The sequence below is a fragment of the Callionymus lyra genome, chromosome 1 (assembly GCF_982586985.1).
Source record: "Callionymus lyra chromosome 1, fCalLyr1.hap1.1, whole genome shotgun sequence".
In the NCBI taxonomy this organism is placed as follows: domain Eukaryota; kingdom Metazoa; phylum Chordata; class Actinopteri; order Syngnathiformes; family Callionymidae; genus Callionymus; species Callionymus lyra.
Genome location: NC_141818.1, coordinates 19984484 through 20000126, shown reverse-complemented (window position 1 = coordinate 20000126; position 15643 = coordinate 19984484). Strand labels below are relative to the sequence as shown.

Below are 15643 nucleotides of genomic sequence, written 5' to 3'. Positions count from 1 at the left end.
CTGTTGCCTCCACTTCACATGCTTACTGTAGCTCTTCTGTGAGCCCCTCTACGTTTCCATTTCACCTTGTTCCTTTTTCATGATGTTTCAATTGCTCAGTATGGCTACATAAACCAGAATACCTTTCCTCTGCTGCTTGTCTAGAATCCCAATATGCGGTTGGTTGGGCAATTTTGACATTGACTTTGATATAGCAGTAGGTGCTTCCTATCTTGACCCCTTCCAGTTTGTATTCTGCACAGATGTTTCTTTACACTATACCAGCTACATGGTTATTGTGTTCCAAATATGCATCTTGTTTCTGTGTTGCCATGGTGATCCACTGTCTTTCAGACCAGCCCCCTTTACCCATAGGATTGGTTCACTCAAGCCACTTCAGCTATCTGTTGGTGGTATACCCTAAGCAAGGATTTCTCCTCCAATAGCCGTTCCTATGGTCACTCTGTCTGTTTCCATAGTCTAAGGCCTGTCTAGCCAGAATTGGACTAGCAGTTCGAGTGATACCTCCTGAGATCCTAAACATTGTAAATGCCGTAATAGAAAAAATATCGACATCACTGAGACCAATGAGCTATTGTACATTTCAGTGATTCTTAAAGACGCGTTGAAACAAGTTGGGCAAGGAGATCAAAGGGCAGCGTCCACCATGGAGGAGAAGGCTGAAGGCTAAAGCCAATTGTCAGACCTGCTGAGAAGTGAAACCAGGAAAGAGGTCTATACAAGAGGTCTCTGATACACAAACCCCAACAAAATCTGAATGATAAATGTCCATTGTTAATACAGAGCTAAAGCCATAAAAACCAATGGTACTAAGAATTTGTACAATACTATTTCTACCTTGGGCAACTTATTTTCAATTTTCTTTTTCTTTTTTGGTTTACCTAATTCTTGGATTCATTCTGGAATGTTCATGTTAGTGCATCTGTCAGGGTTAAAGTAACTCAGACTACTTTTTTACATGTATAATGTAATTAACGACACCTAAATTAATATTTTTGACACATTTTTGGTGGGATCTTGAAATGGGCCGAATACCAAAGTCAGGGGTTTTTGTAGAATAATCCATGTGCACGATTGCACATGTATAAAAATACATCCATGTCCCTAAGAGCATTTTAGAAATCTCAGTTTGTAGTCTGCAGTGACAGCATCCATATGCCATGGCAACCCAGTATACACACGATTAGAGCCAATTTCCTCATAATGAGTTTTAATTAAGTCAAATTAGTTTTCCATTTCATTTTGATTGTTTTGAGTGTGGCTGCACACCCACACACCCGGGGTGAGATGGAGGAAAACAATACGGAAAAGAGGAAAAATTGAAGACACTTTTGTGCCAGAAAACATTTGAAGGTTTGAATTAGAAAAACCCGTAATGGATTTGTACAGACAACAGCATGAACGAAAATGTGTTGTTCCGTGTATGGTGATTTTTTTGACATGTTTAGGAATGGGTGATTGGGAACTTGGGGAAATTGTCCATAGGTATGAGTGTGTGTGAATGGTTGTCTTTTTTGTGTGCCCTGTGACAGACTGGCCTCCTGTCCAGGGTGTCCCAGCCTCTCGCCCAAAGAAACTGGGATAGGCACCATCCTCCCCTTACTCAGATAAGGGGTTAAGCGATAGAAATTAAATGAATGTAGTGATTTAAAAAAAGGCTGTCATGAGTCGAACACGGCAGGAGACCCAGATGCGGAAGTGAATAATCCACGGAGTAATCGTTCGGAACAAAAAAGTCTTTTAATGTCCAAAAACGGTCGGAAGGGACCGGAACAAAAAACAGGACAGGTGCTCGGGACGGAGGCAGGAACACGGCTGGAGATCGGGGTCTCGCACAGCAACTAAAACAAAAGGGAAAAAGACTCACGTGAGCAACTAAAAGCGCTGACAACGTCAGGCGTCTTCAAAAAACAGATTGTTCAGATTATCAAGAGCGGAGCGAGATCGAGATTCCAAACTGGTCAGGAAACTAAATACTCTGGCGAGTTCTTCCGGTTAGAGACGCTCCTCTTGAGTGGGAAGAACCCGCCATTCAATCATCCCCAGCCGCGCACCTGCCAGCGTCTGTCAAGACAAAACAGAGGAAACGAACCAAAAACGGAAACACACTTTCAAAATAAAACAGGAAGGAACATACACATGACAAAGGCTTCTTTAATAAGCTACTGGAGGTTTGGTAATTAGATATAATTACGTCAGCAGCTAAAAGGGCAACTAATGTATTGAGTTAAGTGTCTCTTAAATTGATCTTGAACCTCTATTGTACATCAGTGTTGTCCGAAGGAGATAGCCTGGAACAAATGCAGGGGAAGATGTCTTACTTACTTACTTACTTACTTGCTTTCTTACTCAAAGCAGCCACAGGGACTTTCTGTACCAACCAAAAAAAATTGTTATTGGGACCAATCAAAATTGAACATTTACATAAAATGGTCATCATACTAGTGCAGGAAATGTGAATATAAAAAAAAAATTACGATACAGTGAAAATAACCGATTGATGTTTTTAGCATGTTTTGAAGACGTGTTGAGAAATTAAAGGTGATGTGGTTGAAGCCAGTGGGCGGATCACTCTAATGTGCACCACTCTGAAGAAAGTGCAACTTGGCAAACTTAATTACTTTTCAAAAGTAGTTGGAAGTCTTTGATTTTTCTGAACAAGGGCAGCTGCGACACCATCAGTCAGTCTGACTTTGTGTGTGTGGTTAAGAGGACTAAAGGTGATGTGGTTGAAGACAATGGGCTGCTGAAAACTGACCTGCCGATCCCTGGCAATTATCGGAAGTACGTTATGAGTCTTGTGTACAGAGTCTGCTAGAAGGTTACCTTGATCAACAAATATTTGGCCTGGAGTTTGCTTCAAACTGTTTTAGAGGTCCTAAAAAGTAGGATAGCACAGTTGAAAGAAAAAAAAAAGAAATCGTTTTTAAGTTTATTTAAAAAATGATCTGCTTTTCTCTTTTTACAACTACACTTTGAAAAATTAAACCTTTGTTCTTGTTGATGCATCCATTGTGTTTGATGTTTGTATGCTTTTTAATGCTTACCGTGTGCATCATAATATGTCGACAAAAATAACATCCAGTGCTTTTCGAGTAACGTAAATTCAACATGTAAATTCATGACAAGTTGACAGTCAACTTTGTACATGCTTTGTTCTTCTGCTCATAGTAGAGTTGTGTACAACAATGGCTTTGTCACATTTTTTTAATCTTGCAAACTCCCACACTGTAAACGGGGGTAGCTGCCAAATTGAGCTTTAAAAACATGCCTTATAACAGCCTTTATTGGCCATCACATTGCAGTTAAGTTACCCTGAGCTAAGTCTGAGGTGATTTTTTTATAGCCCCTCTCTCGCGCAAAAATTAGCATCATTAAGGACTCTAGCTAGATGCTGGACCCTGCAATCTATCTGTGTTTTAGCCTTGCCTTAGCTCCCCTGGAGGTTGATAATGAATTCTGCTTTTACCAACCATATACCTTGAGGATGTTATTCAACAAACCTTTCTGATTGCACTTTCCGTTAAACAACCAGGTTCAGAGTTTGTTAATCACTAAAGCACTGAAAAGACTTGTACTGCTGTTCGATCATTTGGCCCTTTCAAGCTTGAGTGACTTTTAGCTCGGCCAAAAATGTTTTCCCAGTCATGCTATCACATTTTTAGACTCAATAATCAGCAAACTGATTTGAGTTGCTTAAGTTAAAGCATATCAAGTTGAGGTACAGTGACCTTACAATGTACCACAGCTGTGAAAATGTGACTCAACAACCACTGGGTCATACTGACCAAGCCAGTTCTGTGGAAACCATGTGTGATAGAAATGTTTGACGTGGAAGTGCTTTTAAAAGACACTAGCTTTATTCATGGCTCACTAGAACCTGAGGGCTGGAGGACAGATGAAGCACAGGAGGGATTGTTCCCTGCATGACTGTATCCAATATGAAAATATATCCCTCTAATATGCAGTGTAACCACTCTGAAGAAAGTGCAACTTGTCAAACTTAAGTACTTTTCAGAAGTAGTTCAAAGGCATCGTGTTATTAAGTAGAAGTTAGCTGAGGTGACAAAGTGTGATGTCTTTGATTTTTCTGAACCAGGGCAGCTGCGACACCATCAGTCAGTCTGATGGTGTGTGTGTGTGAAGAGGACTTAAAAAGAGCGAGGATAATGCTGAGCTGTGTCTTTCATTTTCCAAAACTACATTTTACCAAATCTGCCACAGGCCAGAGACATAGCATTAGCTGTGTCCGTCCAAAGAAGACTTTAAATACTCATATATTTAGCAAAGCCGGCTGATGTTTAGAATGGCAATATTTATGTTTGCTATTAGGAAAAGCAAATAGAGACACACATACAAACTATATTTGGGTATTTGTATGTGGCATCTTCCACGGAAATGTAAATTCTTAGCAGCATCACTAAACCATCTTTTTTATAACTTCCAGGTCAGGAACAGCAAGGCCAGCGGCTACTGCTTGGATCAAGGAGCAGAAGATGATGACAAGGCCATCCTCTATCCCTGCCATGGAATGTCCTCCCAGGTAAAATAAAAAATACTGTGAATGTTTCCATTTTCAAAGATTTAACCTTCTAACAAAATAAAAGTATCTTTACAGAAAATAATCTTGACTAAATATAAACAAGTTGAGAGATATTTAGAAGATAAATTTCATTCCCTCGGGACTCTCACATATCTTATCTATGGAACACAACACTTACATGACCAAAACTCTTGTACTGTCACGTCCATTGTTATTTTGATGCACTAGTTCACAATACTTAAGCTAAAAAGAACCAGAAATATTCTCCATTAGTCATGGTAAAATAGTTTCTTTCACTGAGGGTTTCGGCCCTCAACCACAACACTCTCAGGTTGGTGGGCCGGCAGTGAGTGGCCATCTCAATGCCCACCTGCCCCTGGCCTCCAGCCTTTTCTCCTCACGCTTACTCCAGATCCAAAGTGAGGAGCGTTCTGCTTCCTCCCAATCCTATGGGCCGCTTGCTTCTTGCTCCCCTCATCCATGCCCAGAGCTGACATCAAGCACCATAACGACTGAGCTGGGAAGCCTCTGCACCCAACCTCCATGGGAAACAGCCATGCCTGCCAGCCATTGTCTCTGCAATCTTGGATAAGGGGCTGGTATATTAAGGCCTTCCTCTCATGGCAGCCTTCCTCCCATTGAATGGTTAGTTCGACCAGTATTATCTTCTGGTCTTTGGCTGACCACGGCACGATGTCAGGCCGGAGGGTTTTTTGGACCACCGCCGGGAACTTCAGCCTCCTTCCAGCGTCAGCCCTCATCTCCCAGAAGCTTGCAGATTGAAGGATGTTGGACTTCCTTCTTGCTGTTGGAGTAGGCCTGGCTCCTTCTCTGCTCTCCCTGTGGCTGTTCCTGCTGCTCTCTTGACTATTTCCCGCTCTAAGGTGTTAGCGAGTGAGAGGATGACTTTATCATCCTTGGGTTAAAGCTGTTTTACACCCTGACAGTATGTGTGCCAGGTTCCCGCTGTGGTCGCAGAGTGGTTCCTCTTTCAGTCCCCATGTGTGCAGGTGTGATGGCAGAGGTAGGGTATAATACACGAACCTCAAGAGGAAGGAGATGTGATAGGGCTCCAGTCTCCACAGTTCTTGCCACGTGATCTTGCACTTGGGCAGATCCCATTTTGTCCAAGCTGCCTGGGAACCTTGTTCCACTGCCCTAGCTGTCTGCTTCTCCTCTTCTCTGCTCCAAACCTCCGCCTGCACCATGTCTCGTCTGGTCCTTGCACTTGCTCCTCCCGACAATTGAAAGTGAACAGAACTGAGGCCTTTCTTGTGGATGCATTGGTTGCAGATAAAGTCTTGCAGCTTTAGTGAGCTTACTACCTGATCCACAGCTTTATCGGCCGCATATTTGCGACCGGACCTGGTTGTAACCCCTGCTTGTTTTACCAAGTCATCATTGGAATCTCTAAGGCTACGTATGACTCTGCACTTCGCCACACTGTACTCCTCCACGACTGATGACAGGGGGAGTTGCATCTGCCCAGACCGGATGTAGAGGCCCACTGAAGAGAAACTTTGGGGAATGCCCAGTCATCTTCTTAGGTGTTTGTTTGTCTTTCCCTCAATTACCTCCACAAAAGTCATAGGGATCTCATAGACGGTGAAGAGCCAAGGGAGCCTAGGCAAGAGTTACAGGTCTTGAACTTGCCCGGAAGTAACGTTTTTTCAGCATCAACAAGTATGTTTTCACTGAGCAGTGTGCAATATGTAGTGTGCTATGCACACTCAAATGGTGCACTCAAACGGCCAGAAATTTGAGTGTGGATAGATGGAAACCTTCCACCGTTAACGGCTGCCAGCTTACTGACGTAGATGACGCTAAACAGAAGATATGTCACTGACGACGCGTCTCTTGAACAGATACGGCGTAAATGTCTCGAGAAAACACAAATTTTACCACTAAACAACAAAACAACAGTAATAACACAATAAAAAATAACCGAATAACTTGTTTCAATTGGCGAAAGGCGCTGCCAAGTGTCGGCGATAACCAGTATTAATAGCTATTAACCAGTATTTAACCAGCTTTGTTTTATTATTGTTTTCTGAGTAATATGGTAAGACCTGGATACTTGCTAAACTTAAATAGGATTTAACTCCAACTGAAGTGATTTAAAAAATACTTCTTTAATAAGCTAATGGAGGTTTAGTGACTACGTTGCGCTACCTGGTCATGAATTGAACTAGTATATTAAAGATTATCTTGCAAACCTAAATAAACTGAAATCGAAAAAATCTAGATATAATTGGCAGCAGCTTTAAGTGCAACTAATGTATTGAGTTAGATGTGTCTTAAATAGATCTTGGACCTCTATTGTACTCATCAGTAAGTGTCTGTTGGTACAAAACTCTCTTTTCATTTAAATATTTACATAAGAAAATGCGCTAAAGCTCCTCCTACTGAAACAATTTATTTTTCTGGAGATTAAATAAAGTGTTTACCATAGCCACACCCACTCAACTCTGATCATCAAGCATCAAGGTTTGTCACGTATCGTCATCAATCCCAGAAGTCTCCACCTCTTAGGGACTCCATCATAATGGGTCCCGCTCCAGTAACCTCTCGTTCATTGATATTTCAGACGTGGGAGAAGTTTATAAAGAAATAAGTTCAAAACATGGTCATGATGTGAGACTTAATGCATGTTGGAGAGCAAGACTTAACATGTGAGTGAGTCGGGAGAGTTTGGATTTGACGTAAGTTTCCCTTTCATAATGGAACAAACAATGTTTCAAATGACTTGAAAACAAGAAAATGTGAAAAAGCCTTATACCTATAGTAGGTAGTACAGCAGCTGCTAGCAAAAGTATGTATTAACTCTGCAGAGCTCCATAAGTAAAAACTGGGTCAGTTGCAGGTACCTGAGAGAAAAAAACAACTAGAAACTCTCCAGAGAGCAGTACTTGTGGTAAACATAACCTTTAGTTGAACAAGCGATGTGCAAATTCAGCACTCTAGAGCACAACGCTGACATTTGCTAATTTGCATCCCAGTCAAATCAAAGATAATTGCTAATTGTTGTTTCAGCCATTTTCCACTTTTGCTAACCGCTTCAGTGAATGTCTGGTGTGATTGAGTATTGAAAAGAAAGCCAGGAGCTCGCCTGCATACTTAGTGTGTCCGGTGATGTAAAGCTCCACTGAACCCTTTAAATCCTCATCCCCCCTGGAGAAATAAACAAATACATTTTCCGTCTCTGTATCATCAGATTACAGTGCGGGCCGACATCAAAGTGAAGAGGACAAATTTGATTCCGTGGGACATTGTGATTATGTATTGCTTTTAAGCTTGGTTCATTTTATGCAAAGACATTTTTTGCCATCAGGAATATATAGGTATGGTACTTCTGCGGTAGAGCAGTAAAAGCTTTGTGTGGAGATTCGTTACCCTTCACATTCTTCAAATTACCCAGGGAGTTTTACTCCGCTATCATGGCGGCTGATTTCTATTACAGCTTCCTGAGATTTTTTGATCTGACGGATGATGTATTTGCTGCTGGGGATACTATAATAAACCTAATTTGGATTTAAATTGGTTTCAGAAATTGACAAGACTGCAAATTTACCTTGAGGTGGGCTAGATACCTTTTGTGCAACATATTGTTGCAGCTAGTTTGCAAAATATAAAAATCATTTCCCTTGTAATTCACCTGATTGTTTAATTTGCAACGCTGTTAATCAAAATATCTTTCTGAGATAATTAATTCGGGCACTGAAAAAGTAAATAATGTAAACCCTTGTTTTTTCAGCACCATTTACTGTAAAAGGTACATACTGTTCTGTTCTAATGGAGGCCATTTATTATGAATAATGAATGTGTTTGAACTAAAAGCCACATCTCAGTATGTTCTACTCTTGGTAGAGATTAGTTGTAGTCATGTGCAGCTCGAAAATAACCTCTCTTTTACTTAAGGCTTCTTAAATTCCCAGGGGTCTTGTTCCAGGCTACACCGTTCTCTGGTTCTGTGTAGACGGCTTGTCCAGAGTCTGGAACTGCAGACCCAAGCCCTTCTTAAAGTATTTGCCGTAATCTGTGCCTAAAAGTGCTCGTAGCGGCCTGGTGGAGAGAAGTACTGTAAATGTAGAGAAAAGAAGTGAAAGCTCGCATCAAAACACGCTTACATAGTGGCAGCAGTGAACCACGAACATGCCGACTGATAAACATTCTGGAAGCAAGGCAATTAAGCCTCTAATAGAACTGCTGAAGCAAAGGTTAATGGACTTGGCTGGGTTGTTAATTGTTTGATACGCTTCTGTTTCAAATGAAGCAGCAAACACGAGGCTGTGAGACCGAGCTGAAAAAAAGACATTAGTGGGGATTATATACGATTTCCTTGTGCCAGTTGACACTGTGGATAACTCAGCTTACAGGGAGATACCAGACCAAAAGTCCATGAAGTATTTTTAATCAAGCCGCCTGAACACAATTCTGTCTTTTGGAAATACTTTTTTGCAAATGCTTGAAGCCAGTCAAATACAGAACACATTTGAAATAGTTTAAAAAAAAAAAAAAAATCCGAACGTTTTCTTGTATTTTCTGTGAAGATTTGTATCTGTAAGGATTGCGTTGCCTGGCTACCTGCCCATGGAGTGACTACCAAACTGCTATACAGCAGTGGGTCATGGACAGGGTTTTCATATGAAGTTTTCGGAAACTTTTTTCATTTAACAGGAAACTAAACTGGAAACTGATAACACAAGCCTTTATCTTTTCTGCTTAATATGTGCATGCCGTTTCTGTCATTGGTGCAACAGGGATTTAACAACATTACGGTAAAAACTGTCATGACAATGTGAAATCTAGGAATCATTTTTTCAGACTTACGTACTGCTTTTACTGCTGACTCAACGTACTTGTAATCTTAAAAAAGAGGTATGTGTGTCTCCAGATGATTCAACACGTTTATTTCTGGCTCCCCCAGTGTTGGAACAGTGAAATGTCATAAACACTTGTGTTGAGTTAACATTTGAATTTTTTTGCAAAGCCAGATTCCAATATATGTATTCCAAGAAACATGAGAGATGGCTCACTATACAAACACTGACCCACCACCAAGGGATTCATTGGTCACATGGGTTTCCGAGCATATTGTACAGTCAAAGTCGCATATTGGAGACCATCAAAAATTGTGCTAAAGAGTTTTACTGAGAAATTCATGACTGATCAAAATTAAACCAATAATGAAAAAAAATAAGATGAAAAAGATCAAACAGACAAAATATCATGTTGTTCCACTTTGAGGTCCAATGTTTCCTTCTTATTTCCTTTGTTAGAAAATACTGTGCATCTGTTAAAATAGTCATATTTCTTGGTGCTTCTACCTGTGTACATGGATATTGTGGCATTTTTCGCTTCATTGTGGTGCATGTAAAACGCTGTTTCAAATATCTGGCATTTGTCAGAGAACCTTCTCTTTAATCGGAGCTTGACACTTGCTGAGTCTTGTATTTCTATTCATATACAATTCAATGTCTGATCCGAAGAGACGACACTTTCAGTGACCCGAATTTTACAAAAGGTTTGGCCCATTTTGTTAGACTTTCAGAAAATCAATTTCTGCATCTATTTCCTGAAAAATGTAAGAGCCTCATAGGGAAAGTTTGGCAGCAGATGACTTAGTTAACATATCAATGAAGCATCCAACGACTCATTGTTCACGTGGCAGCTCTCCAGCCGTCTGGATTCTGAAGAGTTCTGTTACAGAAGTCGGTACCAAAGCAGCCGGTGCTCTTCGGTGAACCTCTACTGACGTGTTTCTGTGTGTGCGGCTGTCATGCAGCAGATCACACACTCAGACACACACACACACAAACCTGGCATATCATTTTCTGGCACTCAAATAAATAAATAATGATATCTGTACTGTATCCTTGCGTAATAGATACGGATCAGTGACGAGCCTCTCATGTGGAGGGTTGATCCGAGAGGGTCATATTTTTTCCTGCAGGAGATACAGATGAGATGTGTTTGTTGGGAGTGCACATGCATCAATCCAAATAGAAGATAGGCAATACTTCTTGGGGCCGAGGGTATGAAAATACAGATGTGACAAAGTCAACCATACACAAGGCCAACATTTCAAATTCAAAATAGCTGTTAGAACAGAATACATGCTTATTCAAAATTCTATTACTGCAGCTATTCTCTTAAATTTCAATATTCAAACAGTCCCACACAGCTACCCCACAAACCCACTACTATTTTAGCAAAGGGAAGATTGGATTTCTGTCTTTTTATAAAGGATACACCCCTTCTAATATTATCATTTTATTAGCGACCAATGTGGCATTTTTCATAGAGCACATTAAGCATCCCATAACCAAAAATATTTGCTCCATTTTAAACATTATTCCAACATTAATTTCACTTTCAAAGTTTTACTCTAATTTTCTAGATGTTATATTGTAAATTGTAGGTAACACAGGTTTAGAAAGAGCATAAATCATGATTTATATGCAGTATAATGTGCGCTACTACTTTAAGGGTTGACAAGAAGGAACTGTTGTGGAAAAAAAAACAGAAGAGAAAAATTACATTTACACGGTAGATCATTTGACAGCCTTAAAATATAATGATGCTTACAGAGATTTATATAAAGCTGAGAGGTGTAATCCAGGCGAGGTCCAAACGACCTTGGTTTGGCATGATATTAATGTTTTTTATGACTCAGCACTTGTGCAAGGACAATGTGGTCAAACAGCTTTATGCTTACCAAAAAAGCCTTGTCTTAATCTTCTATGCATCTTAAACACCATAGAAAATATATTAATTATTATAAAATGTATATATATAAATATTATAAACATTGCTGATCTTTTTATTCACTAGAGAAAACACTTTAGTTGTTAAATATGCGATACATTTTGTAAACTTGAAAGAACTCAACATTATCCTTGCATTTTTCATTGCCATCCTTATTCTATAAATTACAGCAGCTCGAAATATTAAAAAAAAACTGGACTGTTAAATTTTATTTTTTAGGAAATAACAGACTTGTTTTCTCGATGGAAGGACTGGTAAAAGCTTCATGAAGCTTTTTAGAGCACCATAGGTGGCGTCGTAAGTTTAAAAATTATGTGAGGTTTCACAATAGAATAACAATAGATTGTGGAGCAGGAAGTGTTGGGCTTTGAAGGAATGGTTGTCGCTTCATAAAACAATCACTAGCGTCTTTCTGAATATTATTTTAGTTTAGTTATCAGAGTAATTACAACAGATAAGTATTACCATAATACGAGTCTGGGATTGTTCATTTTACCATAATATAGCTTCTTTTAATCTCACCTGTACTTATTGTGCCTCTCCTCTTCCGACAATTCACATTTTTTTGAAGCACACACTCTACTTGCGTTTTCCGCAGATCCGGGAATATTCTCTGAGAAGAAGAGTTTGCTGTGATTGCAGTTCCGTCACTTGTGGCAAAAAAAACAAACGAAATTTGTTATCTCTGGGTTTCAGCTCGCCCGCTATTCTACTGAAGGGCTCCTCCAGCTTGGTCCCCTGGGGTCGACCACTTTCCTGCCTGATACAAAATGCCTGGTTGACGACGGACGAGGACGAACTCCTAGCTTGAAAAAGTGTGAAGTAGTTTCGAGAAGTTCCCAGAGACTCTGGGACTTCACACAGGTGAGAATCATGCAGGAAAGAACATTTCCTGTTCTGGATCGAGGTCCATATTAAAAGAAGATGTTTGTAATGTTTCTGTTTTTTGCAGAACGGGCCGATCATCAGCAGGGACACCGGTCGTTGTTTGGAAGTGGAAATGTCCAAAGATGCCAACTTTGGTCTGCGTCTTGTGGTGCAAAGATGCTCTGGACAGAAGTGGATAATACGAAACTGGATTAAGCATCCGAGGCATTGAAGCCTTGAGGCAAGAGAGGGCAACGTTTCAGGCCATGCTTGGATCTCAAACGGTGAACTGTTTAGGAACCAACTGTTGCTAGTATGTGACATCGATGGCACCCTGACGGCACGCTGAGCTCGCCTCAGGCCACGCAGTCTTAAAGTAAAACACTCTCAGTTCATGTGCACAGCAGTGACTTTACAGGGATGCTGTTCACACTGACCCGCATTTCATCCACACGTAAACAACTGAGGCTTTGAAAGTCCTTAAACACTTTTGTTTGTGAAGCTCTTCGACAGTGAGTGTTTTTTTATTTTATTTCTGTGGCAATCTGAGCAATTTTAAAAGATGTGATTGCTGTCGACCTTTCCATCGGAGGGAGAGTTTTCCTCCGCAATTTGGGAAATTGCTCCAGACATCGCTGTGGCTTTTTCAGGGCAAATAAATGACTCAAAAGCTGCCATTTCTGAGTAACAGGAGATTTTGAAAATTTCATAAAGTTCAGAGTCTTCTAGGGTAGTTGTCACCAAATATGTATTTAATATTTGAAAGCCGTTTATTTTAAATAAAAGAGAACGTTTACACCAGAGTAACATTAGGTTGATCTTTTAACATGTCAAGACACTTTTTTTTCAGTCAAGTTTCCTCAACCTGTTTACTGAACTAGTAAATTACAAATTCTAAAAGTGACCATCTTGTAGCAGAGACACCAGAATTGCGGGCTAATTCCGCGTTTGGTGAGATGTATTTATCATGCACTTATACTTTACCAGCACTGCTATTTTACATTTCAGTTTTTGTTGAAATGTCGGCCCATTACAATAATGCTGATGCTAAACCTGTAGAAAAGGTTGAAGATCACTGCTCTAGAACACTTTCACGGGACATCGAGTATATTGTGAAGGAATGACAATCAGCGAGGAATATACTGATTCAACAGTAAAATGAAATCTAAGGCATGAAAATGTAATCTGTTAAAGATCCTTCACAAGTATACCTCTGTTAACATGGACAACATTATAACATTTCTATTAGTGTTTGAAAAGAGCGGGAAAGAGGCATTTCTTTAGGATAGTTTAGTCTCATTTCAAAATAGAGTCATATCATTTAAATTGTTTGATGACAAAAACATGGAAAATGGTAAATCTACAAACCAAAAGTACAAATTAGTCCAAATTTAACATTTTAAGTATTCGAAAACACAAATAATTGTGTTAACTTTAAAACAATTCATGGCAAAAACATCTGAAACATTAAGATAAACTAGTGTTTTTTCATCTGGGTTTTACTGTTAAAGTGGTGCAAAGAAGCAACCCAATATTGAATCCGTTCCAAACATAGACTGTATAGGATATGGATGTACTATTTGTGACTTCACTCGTCTCTTACTGGCCACCATTTTTGAAGCGAATTCACAACCAACTAAAAAAAAGGCATTCTTCAGGTTAAGCCAGACTCTGATCAAGAGGCATTAGTCGACACTTTAAGTGCTCTCGTCAGTCAAGTCAACCACGCCCCTTATAATGTAAATTCGGGAAAACCTTTGCAACTGGGGTTTAAAACTTAATGGTATGATAGGATAAATGCCTCTCAAAACTTTATGTGTCCGAGATTATATAAGAGCCATGTTAGAACTGACACTTTCAGCTACAAAGTCGTAAAGAAATGACAAATATCAGCCTTTACACGCCTTTTGAGTCCGTTTTCTGCAGATAGACGAATGAGGGTTAAGGTCACTTATTTGTTGTTGTGGGAGTGGAGGCTGCAAAAAATTCAATATTATATTTATTATTTTATTTTATGGAACTTTCTATTTCTCTTACTCTTATTTTATCAGCGAATGACACAGTGACAGCTCAAATTTGAAGAATGATTGCGGAAATGTTTATTTATTTCTTATTTATGTTTATTTATTTCTCTAATGTATTTGATTCTTTTTGATTTATTCTTTTTGATCACACAAACACACACACTGTGACACATTCAAACTCTTAGGGTAAAAGACAAAAATCATCTGATACCTGAAACTCTGTACCTAAGATGTATGTCGTCTGAATGTTTTCAAAAAAAAAAAACTCTGTCGAGTCTCGTGACAAAAGACGATGAGGATGTGGTGTTCTGCCGTTCACGGTAGATTCTGACCTCATAGGTGTCTGACTTTGATGTGCTCTAGCACGCCGCTCACATGTATCAGATTTGTACGCCAGAAAACCTATGTTAAAGCCATGTGATAAAAGTCCCTTTGTGACAGGGATTCTCAATAAAACATAGCAAAAGAGGAAAACCTTTCATCCTCTACCCTTTGCTTGATGTAAAAATAACTCAAGAATATTATATTCTCACATAAAAACTGTCATTTGGATTTTCTTCTCACATCAAAGGGAGTTTTTATTTGGTAGTTAACCATGTTCACAACATTCTCTCTTCACTTACCGTCCCCTGACCGAGAAGCATTATCGCCACTCAAGTAAGCCATCGACGTTTCCTTCTGTTTCACTGTGTTGCTCACAGTGAACAGGAGCATTCGTGTGCCTTTTTTTTTTGGTTGCTTCATCTGACCACAGAATGTCAGGCCAACAAGCATGTACAAACTGATTTTGAGGTCATCCATATTTAAAAACAATGTATAAAGCTGTCCTATGATAGTATTGTATTGTAAAAAGTGCGCTACATTGATATATGTCCTTGCCGACAACAATTAGGATAATAAAATCATTTTTATGATGACCTTTTTTTTGTCCTTGTTCATCACCCCTCACTCAATCCTGCAGCCCAAACCTTTATTTGTTATCTCGTGCAAAGCTGTTCAAAGTATCTGATGTTCTGCCAGCTCTTCGACCACTTCAGCCTTCGTTGGGTTTGCCCTGCGCTCTGTGATTGTTCCAGCCCGCCCACTCGCTGGATAACAGGCATTGAGAAGCAACTGAAAACTTTCCAATTATTAAACTTGCAGAGAACCATTCTTTTTTTCCCCAGATGTGGTCTTTGAGAAGTTTTTGATCGATGAGTTCAGGAGAGTTTGGTTTCACAGCTTACATAACCTGATCGTTTGTGGACTTCTAAAGACTTCTTCTAGTTCTGTTTTCCAATTAGCATAACCAGTGTCTACAGCAATGTAGCTTTTAAAGTCAAGCCATTTAATTGAAGATTATTTGGACTTTCTTTTAACATTGCCAGGTCAGAAAGTTGCCACTTGGATTTAAAAAGTTGCTGCATTTGAGCTTCATTTACTAAATTAGTTCATCTTAGTG

The 15643-nt window shown here is 39.6% G+C and overlaps 1 protein-coding gene across 1 annotated transcript in view; it reads left to right on the top strand.

Moving 5' to 3' along the window:
- The window catches only part of galnt9 (polypeptide N-acetylgalactosaminyltransferase 9), a 104392-nt gene extending 89273 nt beyond the window's left edge, over nt 1-15119 (top strand). The window contains exons 9-11 of the mRNA XM_087796553.1: nt 4448-4543; nt 12008-12175; nt 12264-15119. Of these exons, the coding sequence (XP_087652679.1) occupies nt 4448-4543; nt 12008-12175; nt 12264-12410 (411 nt within the window). The 3' untranslated portion in view covers nt 12411-15119. The remainder of the gene's footprint in view (nt 1-4447; nt 4544-12007; nt 12176-12263) is intronic.
- Nucleotides 15120-15643: the final 524 nt, after the last annotated feature.